This window comes from Oratosquilla oratoria, chromosome 10 (genome assembly GCF_046742065.1).
Source record: "Oratosquilla oratoria isolate Oo_2021 chromosome 10, ASM4674206v1, whole genome shotgun sequence".
NCBI classification, from domain to species: domain Eukaryota; kingdom Metazoa; phylum Arthropoda; class Malacostraca; order Stomatopoda; family Squillidae; genus Oratosquilla; species Oratosquilla oratoria.
The window spans coordinates 64,403,799-64,418,532 of NC_134786.1; the positions used below are offsets into that span (position 1 = coordinate 64,403,799).

The 14,734-nt window shown below is 35.8% G+C and overlaps 1 protein-coding gene across 1 annotated transcript in view; it reads left to right on the forward strand.

Annotated features, from left to right (window-relative positions):
- The first annotated feature begins 1,198 nt into the window (after positions 1-1,198).
- Positions 1,199-14,734, forward strand: part of Rab35 (RAS oncogene family member Rab35) — a 72,307-nt gene continuing 58,771 nt past the window's right edge. Inside the window, exon 1 of the mRNA XM_076192017.1 lies at positions 1,199-1,355. Coding sequence (XP_076048132.1) covers positions 1,304-1,355 — 52 coding nt within the window. The 5' untranslated portion in view covers positions 1,199-1,303. The remainder of the gene's footprint in view (positions 1,356-14,734) is intronic.

Consider the following 14,734-nt stretch of genomic DNA (forward strand, 5'->3'; position numbering starts at 1 on the left):
AATATTTTTCTTTATCCTTTCTGCAATAGGGACATTAAATAACATTTAATTTTTTTGTTTAATTATTTCGCAAGCCAATAGCTATGATAGGCTGTCAGGAATGGTGGAGATGGGAAGTTGCGATGGGGGAAGGGGGGAGGCGTCGCTGAAAACTGCCCCGGGGTGACACTTAGATCAAGTAATATTATATTGGACCCAGGGATTGAGTGCTAGGCCCTCTGGGTTGCACTTTCAGATAGAGGTGGTAGTACTGATGGGTATCGAGGAGATGATTCTCTTCGAAGTCCATCTCACGAAACATCTCATCGATGCAAAAAACTAGTTTAAAGTATTCATTTAACAAATTTAGCATTTATTCTCTTGAAGACTGCTCCAAAGTTGATTTATTAATATGTTTGTTTATTTAATCTGGCTTCCGCCAAGCAATCCTAGAGAAAGTCCCGCACTCGTCTTGGTAGAACTTATTTCGGTTTACTCATAGATGATGGGGATATTCATATATTCTTTTTTTCTGACAGCCAAATATTTTATCGGCAAACAATAAGAAAAATTATATAAAATCACATGAAGGACTAATCGTTCAAGTTATCAAGTTTTATACTTTACTAATCAATGAAATATTAATAAGTGTCATTATCAAAGGGAATTTTATTAATCAATGACTGACAGAACATACTGAACCTTATATAAAATAACCGCTCGAGATTAACTTTCCGAACGTCGTAAGAAGTTTGGTAAAATATCAAGGATTTATTAGATGTATATGATGAAGTGTGTTACTTCTTTTAAATTAACATGTTATTTTAGTGCAATCCATGGAACTCATAATCAGCTCCTTGTTTTACATATCAAATGTGTATTATTGGAATTGTTCGAATGTTTGAATATCATAAAAAATTATACACGTTTTATAGTTATAAATGAATAATAATTTACATTGCTAACAACTGGAACAAATTTGTATAGTTTGAGAATTAAGTTGATAATTTAAGTAAAATGTAGTAAGGAAAATGTAAAAGGAATCGGACGCATAGCTTACTACGAATCAGTACAAATCGCATACTCTTTTAAAAATATTAATTCTACTAAAAAAGTAAGCTGTGTTCCCATAGATATCTAGATCAACCTACAAAAATGACTGAACAAATAATATAGTAATGAATTATATATATTAACAAAACATACTAGTGATACCATACACGTTAAGAAATGCAACAGTTACTTCCCGTCAGTCTGTGATTCATCTCGAGTGTAATATAATAACAATACTTTAGCTCTTGTCTTGTATGAGGTTATAAGCACAATGGCGAGAGAGTATGATCATCTTTTTAAACTATTAATCATAGGAGATTCAGGTAAGGCCCTTTATATGTCAGAGATGTGAGATAAAGTTTAAAATGAGGCAGCTATAGTCTGTGCAAGGGGCGGTAGAAATGCACTGACAGTCACCGCTAAGCCACAATGACAAAACCATAACCATTCACGCACAACCTTCATGCTTTTATAACTTAAATTTACGCCAAGCATTCTCACCGAACGCAGAGCATACTGGAATATTATATGGCTTTCATCTTGGGATGGCTATTACCCCCAGTGGAAACAAGAGGAACTGGCAATCAGTTTGACAGTTTTTCTGTGTCATGATTTGAAGATTGTGAGTGACCTAAGTCAGTAGGTAGGGTGGGTGTGGGTTTGTGAGAAGTTGTGTAGGCAAAGTTGGAATTTAATCTTTATGTATAGTACACAGGAACTTTGGCCTGTCAGAAAGGTTAGGTTTGTCTCTGGGGATCTGTGGCCAGTGTCAGGATCACGGGCAAGGTACAGAGAATGTACACAGTAACTGTTAATACATATTTTTATGTAATACCCATAGTGATAATCTACCTGTGAACATAAATATATTATAATAATTGTACAATAAAGCGTTTAGTAGACACAAGTGTAACTATAACGAGGAGTAAAATACTGAAGGTCTAGAGTATGTATAGGAATCGGCTGGGCCAAATGACAGAGTATCGTATGTTTCATATAATGTGGTTAGGTAGTACCCAAGTCCTTAGCTCTGTATTCATTTGGATTGTGTGGGTTTAGGCATGGTAATTCTATAGAATAGGCCCATATTTGAGGTAAAACTTTTCTATTTGTTTTATATGTGATTGAAGCAATTCAGATTTCCATGAGTTTTACGAGATATGATCCATCGTTATTGTTTATTGATCTCATAATCCACCAGATATGTAGAGGACTGCATTAGAGAGTGCTGATTTAGTTGGTTCAATTTCTATTGGTTGTGAGCATTCACCGAGGTTGTGGCGAAATCTTTCTTGGTCTTTTCATTGGTGTTGTCTATTCATCTTCTCAGCCTTCCCTGTTTTCTCTTTACTTGCACTCTTCAATGGGGGATTGTCTTCAAACCCAAACAAACTTAGAGGAAATTGGGAATTGGAATTCTCTTTTTTTTTTTTTTTTTTATAAAAAGTCACTACAAACAATAACATTTAATCTTTTTGACATGAAGATTAATGTGACCTTGCTCCGCAATATTTTGTTTGAGATAATGTAGGTTATTTCAGATCCACAAATAAGTGAAATGGCATATTTAAGGGCTCCATGCATCCATAAGCTTACTACATAAGTTCACTGATCTGGCAAGGGTGACCTTTCCCTCTGTTCTGGTGTCATCTCTGTGCCCCTATTCCTTTCTTCACGTCAAATCCTTAATATTTTTTCAAAAAGATTAGGGCTATTATTATATGTCCGTGACCATTTTTTTTTTTTAATTAACATTGATTTTCCTTTAGAAAATAGATATCTTACAAGCAAAAAAAGTAAAAGTGAAATTCCTTGTACAGGTGATTAGATAGATTTAAGTTCCAAAGTAGTTCTAGATTTCTATCTACTCATAAGTGTAGGACTGAAGTGTGGATAATATTTTCAGTTGTATGTGGGTAATGTATGTACCTGGTAGTTTGAATAATTTTCTGTATGAATGGTTATTGTTAAAGGATTTAAAATTTACTGAAAGTAGTCTACAAATTGATACTCTGTTTTGTCTTCATTTTTGTTTCTTATAAATAGAACCATGAAATGTTTTGTATAAACTAAGATTCAAGTGAGAAAGTTTGAAGTAAGTGAATTACGAACTTATAATTAATTGTGTAGTGGTGCATGGCATTGTGGGATTGTGACAAGTTATAGAGGAAACTGGTTGTTTTTTGTGTTCCTGCCATTGGTCATGTCTTGTAATGCTCTGAAGTCTTTGATATGCATGGTTGTATTTTATTCAGCCTGGAAGAATGGTCATCTCATCAGCTGTGTTGCCCAGTTGTTTGGTTGTCACATTAGTTTACTCTTGCCTGTTCTTTGTAGTTTAGTTTCTGATTTGTGTATTGATGGTTGGGGGTATTGTCAAGGATCCTTTTAAGCAACAGATTGTGTTCATGTGAGGATTGCATATATTTGTGTTGATGTGACTAGTAGTAGTAAACCATAATGATAAATTGAAGCATGATTAACCTACTATTAACTATATAATGTAAGCAAAAGGAAGGTACAGGAATAATAGTGATAATTGTTGCCCTAAATTTTTTCTGACTGGAAACCTGCAACACTACAATGATTGGCAATTGCCCTTAGGCCCTCCCATAGATCTCATCTGGGAAAAAACATTGGACTGCTGTCTGTGGTATATTAGTGTAGGTCAGTTTCAATCTTGGGCTTGTCATAATAGGAGCGGAGCAGTTGCCAGTTGTCATTTTACCTTATGTGAAAAAAGTGGAGGAAATATGTTTGAAATTAGTAGTTGATCTTGGTTCTAGTTTAGAAATTGAGTGTCAGCTCTTTGTAACTGCATATCCTGATAGAGGCAAGGGTGTTGATGGGTTTTTAAGATAGGCAGCAGAAAGATGATGATTCTGATGTTCATCTCATGACCACAACTTATAGGTACCTGTTGTTAGACCCTGATAGAGGCATAGCATGTATTATCAGGTTCCATTCTATGAAAACAAATTGTAAGGCGATCATATAATAATAAACATATATTATTTGAGAAATAAAGTTATGTTTCCAGACACTAGAAAATTATAATGAGAATTCTAAAGTACTCTCAGTTGAAGTAATATTTTATTGAAAAATAAGGAACCCATGGCTTCCAGGTGTTACATAAGAAACAAGTGACCCGTTCTCATCCCCCCCATCCTCCTCTTCTGTCTCGTCTGTTCCTTTGTGGTTGTTCATGATTTCACCAACATGGAGAAAAAAGAAGATTGATCTTAGTTTCAGCCTGTTTCTTTGGATTGTATGGATAGATGCTAGATATTACTAGAATGCTTTGTAGGTAATTGTTTTTATTATTACTCTTAATATTATAGAAAATTCTCCAATATTTTTATTGCAGTTCATGAGTACAGTGGGGTGTCTTTTATCTGCCCTAGCTCTTATTTTTTAGCTTTTGGTGAAGGAATAGTTGACAGATAAATCTCTTGGCTCATTTGAACATCCACATTTGTTTTGAATTATGTATAGGTAGTCGTCGACTTACGACCGAGTTCGGTTCCGACAGACAGGTCGTAAGTCGATCTGAACGCAAGTCGGTCTATATACAGTATACAGTATATATTACCCTTTATATAATATATATATATATATATATATATATATATATATATATATATATATTGTATATTTAGCATACTGAAATAATCTTAGCATCTTTGAACTATGTTGTATAGTATTTTTAACCTTTTTATAATTTCATCTGATTTTCTTTGGGAAACGTAGCCTAGGCCTAAGCATATTGAATAAAATCCTATCATCTTTGACCTATGATATTTAATACTGTATTTGTTAACCTTTGTATTATTTTACCATCAGACTTTCTTTAGGAAACGTATGCATACTGAATAAAATCTTATTATCTTTGAGCTACGTTGTTTAATATTCATTAACTTTTTATAATTTTCGTTAGGAAACGTAGCCTAGGCCTACGCATACTGAATAAAGTCCTGTCATCTTTGACCTACAAATCCTTTTTTGTTGGTTACATTAAAATCATTGTAAAGCAAAATTAGGAAAAAAATATTTCGAAACACATTCTTTTCGTTTACATACTGTACCGAAAATATTGTTATTGACAACAGACTAGGCATAAACAAAGTTTACTGTTACATTTTATTAATCGCAAAACATAAAAATATAAAATGCTGTGCCGAACATTTTGTCATCGACAACAGACTAGGCATAAAAAAATACTGTTACATTTTATTAATTGCAAAACATAAAAATACAAAATGTAAGGCAAAATTAGGATTTTTTTATTTCAACAAAACACATTATTTTCGTTTAGTAGTGTACCGAACATATTGTTATCGACAACAAACTAGCCTAGGCATAAAAAGTTTATATTTTATTAATTGCAAACCATACAAAATGCAATGCAAAATTAGGAAACATTTTACTTCAAACAAACAAAATGAAAGAATATTTAGCTGGCTGGGATGCTGACGCTGCCGGCAGCCTGCGAAAACTATCGTACTCGCGTCTTGCAGCGTGCGGAGTAATGTACTGCACTGCCAGGCATAACATTGCAATTCTATTTCTCTATTAAATGTTAGATATTATTGCACCATCTCGTGGTCGTAAAGTCGATCAGTCGTAAGTCGCATAGGTCGTAAGTCGACGACTACCTATATATATATATATATATTATATATATATATATATATAATGTATATATATACAGTAAATCCTCGTTATACAGTACATTTGCGTTCCTGAAAACCTTACCGCAAATTGAAATTACTGTATACCGAACCCAACATGTAATAATAGGATATGGCAGATGTACCGTCTCCCTCCTCTTTCCTCTTCAAAATATCTAGTGGACACCGTACCTGAATTTTTCGTCCCGTAAATAGAATTGAGGGTAGTAATTACTAAATACCGTAACTGAATTTACTGTATAAGGAGGACTCACTGTATATATGCAGAGTCCACTAGGAAGAGGAAAAACACACGGAGTCCAAGCACTTTCGTGATATATTCACATTATCATGGAGTATAGAAAAGTAAGTCTCACTTTTCTGTACTCCTTGATAATGTGAATATATCATGAAAGTGCTTGGACTCTGTGTGTTTTTCCTCTTCCTAATGGAGTCTGCATATTTGTGATTCATGTGCGACGTGAAATTTGTGATTCACGTGTGACTTGTGAAATTTGTGCATATATATATATATATATATATATATATATATATATATATATATATATATATATATATATATATATATGTATATATATATATATATATATATATATATATATTGAGACAATGGACAGGTTTGAGGAAGGAGGACGAGAAAGTCTAGGGCTGAGTTTATTCCTGACCAGTTTCACTTACAGCTTCTTCAGAGGAAGCTGTAAGCGAAACCAGTCAGGAATAAACTTGGCCCAAGACCCATGTCTTCCTCTTCCTCCTTCCTCAAACATATATATATATATATATATATATATATATATATATATATATGTATATATATAATGTATATATATACATGTATATGTGTGTGTGTGTGTGTATATACAGACGCTCCTCTACTTAAGTTCATTCGTTTTACGTTTTTTCGATTTTACATTTGAACTGACTGTAAAAAAAAAAAATTGAGTGAATTTTTTAGTTTAGCGCGCTCTCCGTAGTTCAAACGATACTTGCGCATGACGCTGCGTCCATTGTTTACATTGCACAAACGACAAACTGAACATGCCTTGCCTCCTCCTCCTCCTCCTCGCCTCCTCCTCCACCACCATCTCAATTTATGTTGCTTGAATTTAATTTATTTGAAATTAATGTTATTATTTTACAATGTTATGTGTATAATTAATGATTTAGGGGTGTTTTATAAGATACGGTAATAGAATTTACGGATGTATAGTACAGTAACAACTTACGTTCATTTTCAACTTACATTCGGCCGTTCGGAATGTAACTAAAATGTAAGTTGAGGAGCGTCTGTATATACATATATATAAAATTTTGCTCAGATGCTTCCCATAATATTTAGTTATGTGCAAATTGTATAATACATTACTGATATTTAATTATAATGTGCAATATATATATCATAATTATCTGTAATGATGGGGCACTTTATTTGCATTCATGTTCCTTAGCATGGTCAATATAGGTCATTGAACTTACAGAGGTCTCCACTGTGCATAACGCAGTTACTGTTGTATACAAAAATATTGTACAAAAGTGTTCATTTTCAGGAAAACAATTTCATACATGTCCTGCTGTTATTGTGAAGGAAATGTAGAGTGTATATTTTCTTGGTTATAGGGAGCCATGTTAGGGAGGCATAGAAGAATGTGGTTCTCAAGAACTGTTTGTAGACTAGGGTTAGAGTTTCTGCTGACCAGAACCAGTGTTTGTTACTGAACTTAGAATGCTTATTTGTGTGTTGATTTACACTGTTAAGTCCTTGAGGTGTTGGGTGAAGGATGTGAGTATGTAAAGTGAGGCTTTAGGATTATTGTTCAGTGACAGTTGTCCATTTAATTTCACCTTTTCTCTTATTCAATTTTTTGTTCATTCATTCTTTGGTTGTCTGGGGTTAACAGTGTCACTGATGATTTAATTTTTTTCTTCTGAATATCAAATCATGAAGTTCTTAAGATGGGATTTCCTTTTGGGGAAGAGACTAGAATCATTCCCAACTTGGGAGTTGCCCCATGTTGATCCCAGGTGTCGTGATTCCCCTGCTAACTCCATTCATTCCTCTACCGTTATAACTTGTGACCTGCATTCAAATTTCCTTTCCATGGATGACCCCCTTTTTTACAAACCTAAATTTATATTTCACACTGAAATGCAGGTGCCAGGACATATAGATAATAACTTGCACTCTACACAAATTTCTGATCCAAAGCTAATGTCAAATATTTGTGCACAACAATCTTTCTGTCTCATATGTTCCTAAACTTGAATGTTTGAAATATTTTGTCTATCTAGTTCAAACCAAATTCTGAGTTTTCCACAGAATATTAATACATACAAACATACATACATACATACACCAAAGGCTTTTTCCCCCTACACGGGGGGTAGCCAAAAAGAAAAAGTCATAGAAACCATTCCCACCCATTCCATTTCCTATATATTCCACTCCCCTCCACCCTCCTCCCTCCCTCTTATCTTGGCACCTCCTGGATGATGGGTCATCCCTGCATCCTGTCCACTGCCCTGGGTCAGAAGCAGTGTCGCAAAACACAGCACATCCACAGCAAGGCCGCTTAATAAATTCGGCGACCCCCCCCCCCTTCCGTCCCCTCATGCAGAAAAGGAGAAGATGGGGAGAAATCCCTTCGGGCTGTGTCAGATTTTTCTCATACATACTTCCTCACCCCCCATCCCCCACCCACTCCACCTCATACATCACAGCATCATCTATACACAACCCCTCTCCATTCACTCCTATCTTCTGTCCTCTCCCGTTCCTTCTTTTGTAATGCCCCTTTCACCCCATCCATCCATCTATCCATCCAGAATATGGCTTACAGATATTTTACTTAATTTGAAAGACTATCCAGAACTCCTTGAATATCCAACATCTTTGGTGGAACACTTTGTTTTATGTGTAGGACCTTCATAACTCAGTGTTTTGTAACTAAGAATAATTTATAACTTTGCAGTGTTCACTAGAAAACATACATATACCAAAGGCTTTTTCCCCCTTACGAGGGAGGTAGGTAAAAAACAAAGGCATAAAATTCACTTCTACCCATTCCATCTCTACATACTCCACCCCATTCACCCCCCTCCCTCCCTCTTATCTTGGTTCCTCTTGGATGGTGGGTCATCCCTACATCTCGCCACTACCCTGGGTCAGAAGTAGTGTTGCAAGACACAGCACATTCACAACAAGGTCGCTTCATTAAATCGGTGACCCCCTTCTAAAGAAAAATAGCAAATTTGTTCCAAAGTTGGTAAAATGCTGAGTTATGATTTGACTCAGCATATATTGTTTTGTGTTGCAATCCCTTTCAAATGTGTAGAAAACTAAAGTCCATTCATTATATTGTTCTAAAATCAGCAAAATAGCCATTTAGAATAAACCAACCTTGCATCCCTTTATGAAAATTTCTGGGGGTACTGAAAGATTTATTTGTATAGCATTTCACATAACTACAGCAATGCTTCAGGTCCTATTATGTCCAGTTAAGAGGGCTTTTCTGTATAACTTGTGAAGTCTGTACTGTATCACTGGTGGTGATTCATAGTTGTATTTGAAGAAACATGTCTAGTGGAATTCACCTTGGAGGAAAGTGAGCTAGTTATTTGATACAGTATATGGTCACATTCATCTTCTCATTAGGTTCTTTGCTGTGGTACTTGGGTGATCCCAGTGGAAAATTGTTTGGCAGGTGACAGTGTAATGGAGTGGGTTGGTCACTCCAGCTTCCTGGCAGTACAGGCAGAAAGTCTCCTGGTGGAACCTGACAGAATATCTCATCTGCATTTATATTGCAGGTGTAGTTGGAACACCCTTACTTCATCCCCATGTGAAAGTGACCTTTTGATCTCTAATGGCTCATAGGCAGTGACCTTTTGATTCCAGTGGGCCAAGACAGACTCCCTGGTAAGTGCCCCAAGATGATATAAGGCTGCCTTGAGTAATACCCCCCCCCCCCCATGCTCTCCTAAAGTTCTTCAAGTTCAAGACTTGGGAAGACAGCAAAGGTTGATAATGGTCAGTCTGGCAGTACAGTCTTTGCTGCTTCATTACTTGGGATGACAATGTGATGCAACACCTAATTGAAGACCACTCTACATTCATGCATGTATCCATTGTAACTAATATAGGATAAATGTCATGAGATAAATGTCACAGGGAGCAGCATTAACTTGGAACAAGTTGGTCTGGATGACTGTTTCAAGCCTATGCTCGTACAAGACATTGCTGAGAGCTGTGGCTATGGCCTCAGCTTTCATGGAACATTGCATTCCAGTAGCTTGTAGCACACTACTCAGGCCCTGTGTGACAAAAATCTCACATCCTTCATCATCTTTGTCTAGAAGAGATCCATCCATGATGCAAAGGAACACAATCAGTTCCATTCTTTTCTCTGGAATGGTTGTACATTATTAGGAGATCTCAATGTTCACCTTCATGTTTAGTTATCCTCTTCATATTTATACTTCACCAGTTACCAGCACTTCTGTCTATGGAGGCAGTATATGATGAAAAGTTGGAGTACTATAGGTTGTAAGGGAGATGTTGAAGTAGGGTAGCATGAAGAAGGGATGATACTTAAAAGTGATCAGAATTTTGATTTAAGTGGAAATTAATCTCCAACCATAAAGCAATACTGTGTGATTTTGGTCTGTAGGCATGTTCCTCAAGTCCGTCAAGTATTGACGGCATAAAACTACCAGTTGATTCCCCTTATGGGGCTGAGCCAGGGAACCAGTGATAGATAACTGCTACTAGTGGTCCTATTAGATGGTTGTTAGATCTGTCACCCTGCTGCTCTTATGGTAAATCTATCGACACCTCCATCCAAAGGTGCCTGTTGGGCTGGCATTTATTCTTCAGGCTGAGTCCAAGATCTTTCTTTTAATAATTTATTATTCTCACCCACTTTTTTGACACAAGGAGAATTGATAAAGGAAATTGGTCTCCTCCTCTTCACGCTCTTCTATCTTCCCTCAGCCTATGTCCCCAAACACTGGTGAATTTTTTTAGTTTATTGTATTGCTGTTTATAAACTACAAAAGCAAATGATAAAGGGTTGTTAATTTTGTGTTTTTCTTGATTAATTTATTTCCTGTAGATTGTTATAGTGCAGTACCTGGTTCAAAAACCTTGTACTTATCAGGTTTTTATCTAAATGTTGATCAAATTTGTAGAAATCCTTGAAAACATTTTGTACCGTAGGATGTAACCAGGCCATCACTGGGGGATAAATGGGCCATATAGAAGTTATTCATTTTTTTTGATTAAAGTTTGTTTTAAAATATTTCACTTTTACCCCAAATAAATACCTACCTCCATTTTACCAGAATTTTCTTCACCAGCTGTAACATAATTTTAATACATGAATAACTTTTATATGGCCCATTTACCACAGTGATGGCCCGATTATCCCATCCTACGGTATACTGTATTTGGTAAAAAATTAAGTGGAAGATAGTTCTGCTTACCTTTTTGTTTACCCATTTGGTAGGCCTTTCAGTTGAGCAGTCTTTCTCTAGGTAACTTTCTTGTAGGAGGGCATCATCCAGGGAAGAATTCCTTCTGCAAAGTGTTTTTATCAGTAGTCTTTGAATTTCCATTTCAGTCCTAGGTCATTTCTGTATAGATCCATCCCTCTGAGTCTGATCTCAAGTTTCATCTTTATGTGCCATATTAGCTGTAGGAATTGTAAGAGTTTTTTGGCAGCTTAACTTTCAAACACTTTGGGGTCATGGAGTCTGATCTTGAGAGGGGAAAGATAGTTACTTGGGTTCATTTGGTCACTTTGTGAAGTAACATTATAGTTTTTACTTTTTGATTTATTGGTATGCTGTCTTTCACATGTGTTTTTCCTTGTTTTGTACTGTTTTAGTGAGCTTTTTATTGGCACTTCTCATATGCAGTAAGCCCTTGATTAATGGACAAACAGTGGTACAGGGGAGGGTTGAATGAACCCAGAACTGCAAGATCAGTCCCTGATGTGGTCTGCTAAAAGTGGAGCGAGGACAAATAAGACCTGGAGAAAAAAAAAGATTGAAGAGAAAATGTAACTTGCTGGTCTGGTACAGTATTGGACAAGTGGAATGGATTGGTAGGACATTTAGGACAGCAAAGCCACTTCACCTAAAGTATTTGATATATTTTATTATGATAAAACAACGCCTAATATGGTTTATAAGGATTCATTTCAAAAGGGAGAAGCATAATCAAAACTTTCTCATAAAATAAAGGACAGCTAGATAAGCACACACACACACACACACTTTCAACGAACGGACGGCTTGACGAACGCTCTGAAGAAAAGTGCAGATTGTGGATACCAACGCAAAGAGAAGTGCCTTTTTGTATTTGCAGGGGGGGGGGGAATTGCTCGTGAGGTAGTGGGAAAGTAAGGAAAGAGGAGAGGGGGAGGGATTACTGGGGAAATGGAAGGTAATGAGGAGGTGGAGGAAATGGCCCTGACGGGCCGCCGAAAGGTAGACAAACGACCCCAAGACGAGTTAGATGATGACATGTCTAATAGGAATGTGAAGATTAGAGGTATAGATAGGAGCAATATAGCAGAAAGTGATGAGAATATTTTCAAGGGATTTAAAGAGAGTGGGGGGGACTCAAACCCCCCCCGACTGACAAGACTAGAGATGAAGGTTGATAAGGTGATCGAGGACTTGGAGAGTAGGTTAGGTCATATGAACACCATTTTAAAAAGGGTTGAAAGATTGGAAGAACTGGAAAAGGCGAATAAAAACTTAACTGATGAAATAGAAGAACTAAAAAGACAGTTAAGAGAGGTAAAGGGGGAGAATGAGGAATTGAAGAAGAATAGTAAAGAAAACAGAGAAACAATAGCTAAAGAAAGTAAAAATTGGAAGCAAACCCAAGAAGGAAATAAGATTTCATTCACTGACATAGTCAAACAGCAATTGAAAGAACATACTGAAGACTCAGTTATTAAAGTGATGAGACAAAAGGAGAATATAGTAAGGGATTTAGCAGACAAGAAGAAATGTATAATTATATTAGGAATGGAAGAGAAACACAACACAGATAGAACCACAAGAATCAAAGAGGAAAATGAAAAAGTAAGCCAATTACTAGAATCAGTTCAGGAAGATGAGCCAGGAATTATGAAACAAATCGAAGAGAAATTTAGACTCGGAAAGTATAGCACAGACAAGACCAGACCAATTAAGATTAAATTCAAGTCACAAACAACGGCAGAGAATATCTTATCCAAAACAGGGAAACTAGCAACAAGTGAACAACACAAAAAGATATGGATAAAAAGAGAAATGAATAAAGAGGAAAGAGAGGAAGAAAAGCAGAAAAGACTGGAAGCTAAGACAAAAAACGAGAACAGAACGGAGTCAGAGAAAGAGAGATTCTATTGGAGAGTAGTGAACATGAAACTAAGGAAGTTCGACATACAAAAGAAAAACATAAGGGAAACAGAGAACACAATGGAAGTGGCAGAAAACTAAGAGTGTCTTACACAAATATAGATGGATTAATAACAGGATTGAATGAGCTGAATGATTATTTGAAAGAAAAAGAACCGGACATAATGGGAATTGTAGAAACAAAATTAAAAGGCCCACTACCACCCAACAGTGTAGGACATGATGCATACAATTATTGGATTAGAAACAGAGAGAAAAAGCAAGGGGGTGGAGTTATGTTCCTGACTAAGAAGGATATAAACGTGAAAGGTGTCATATATGGAAAGAATACAGTAGAGATGATTATGATAGAAGTGGAAGACAGAGATAAGAAGAGCAGAAAATTTGTGATCAATTATGTGCCTCCGAAAACAGCCTCATGGGAGGAGAGTGAATATAAAAGTATGTTAGAGGACACAAAGATAGCATTAACTAAAATAATGGAAGACGGAGGAAGAATAGTTATGATGGGCGACTTTAATTGCAAAGAAATCTGCTGGGAAGAAATGACAGCAAAGAGTGGTGATGACTCATGGGGAAATGCTCTACTTGAGATGATTACTGACCATTCAATGACACAATGGATACAAGAGAACACTAGGTATAGAAATGAAGAAGAACCATCGAGGCTAGACTTAATAATTACATCTGAACCTAGAATAGTGGACAAGATTGAATATAAAACACCAATAGGTAAAAGTGACCACATATTGATTGAACTGGAACTTAATGAAGAAAAATATATGAAAAGAAATGAACAATATAGAAAAGGAAGAATGATGTATGAAAAAACAAACTTTGATAAAATAAGAGAATTCTTCCAACAAGAAAACTGGGAAGAAATATACAAAGAAGAAACATCAGTGGAAGAGAAATGGAATATTTTGACAAAAATTTACAAAAAAGGAGTGGAAAAGTATGTCCCAAGACAAAAACAAGAAAAAGAATATGTAAAATGCTGGTACAACAAAAGTTGTAGGGAGTTAAAAGACAAAAGAGACAAAGCCTGGACCGGATGGAAAAAAGACAGAAGACCTGAAAAATGGAAAATATATACTGATTATAGAAATGAATATGTACAAAAGTGCAGAGAGGAAAAAAGAAAATATGAAAAAGATGTTATAGAAAAGTGTAAAGATCAACCAAAACTATTCTACAGATTTGTAAACAATAAACTGAAAAACAAACAAGACTTGGAGAAATTAAGACAAGGAGGAGTTGAATACACTGAGGAAATGGAAATGGCAGAAATTATGAACAAACATTTTAAATCAGTGTTTACAAGGGAAAATATACAACCTGAAGAGATTGAGTGGAAGGAAAAAGTCCCCCCTATGGAAGAAATAGAAGTAACGAAGAATGAAATATTGACACACTTGGGTAATTTTGATGTCAGAAAATCGCATGGGCCAGATGAAATAGCAAACTGGATTCTGAAAGAATGTAGGAATGAACTGGCAGACAAAATACATAGCATAATAAGCAGTTCCTTAAAAGAAGGAAAAGTTCCAGAAGATTGGAAAAAAGCAAATATAGTACCTATATATAAAGGAGGAAAT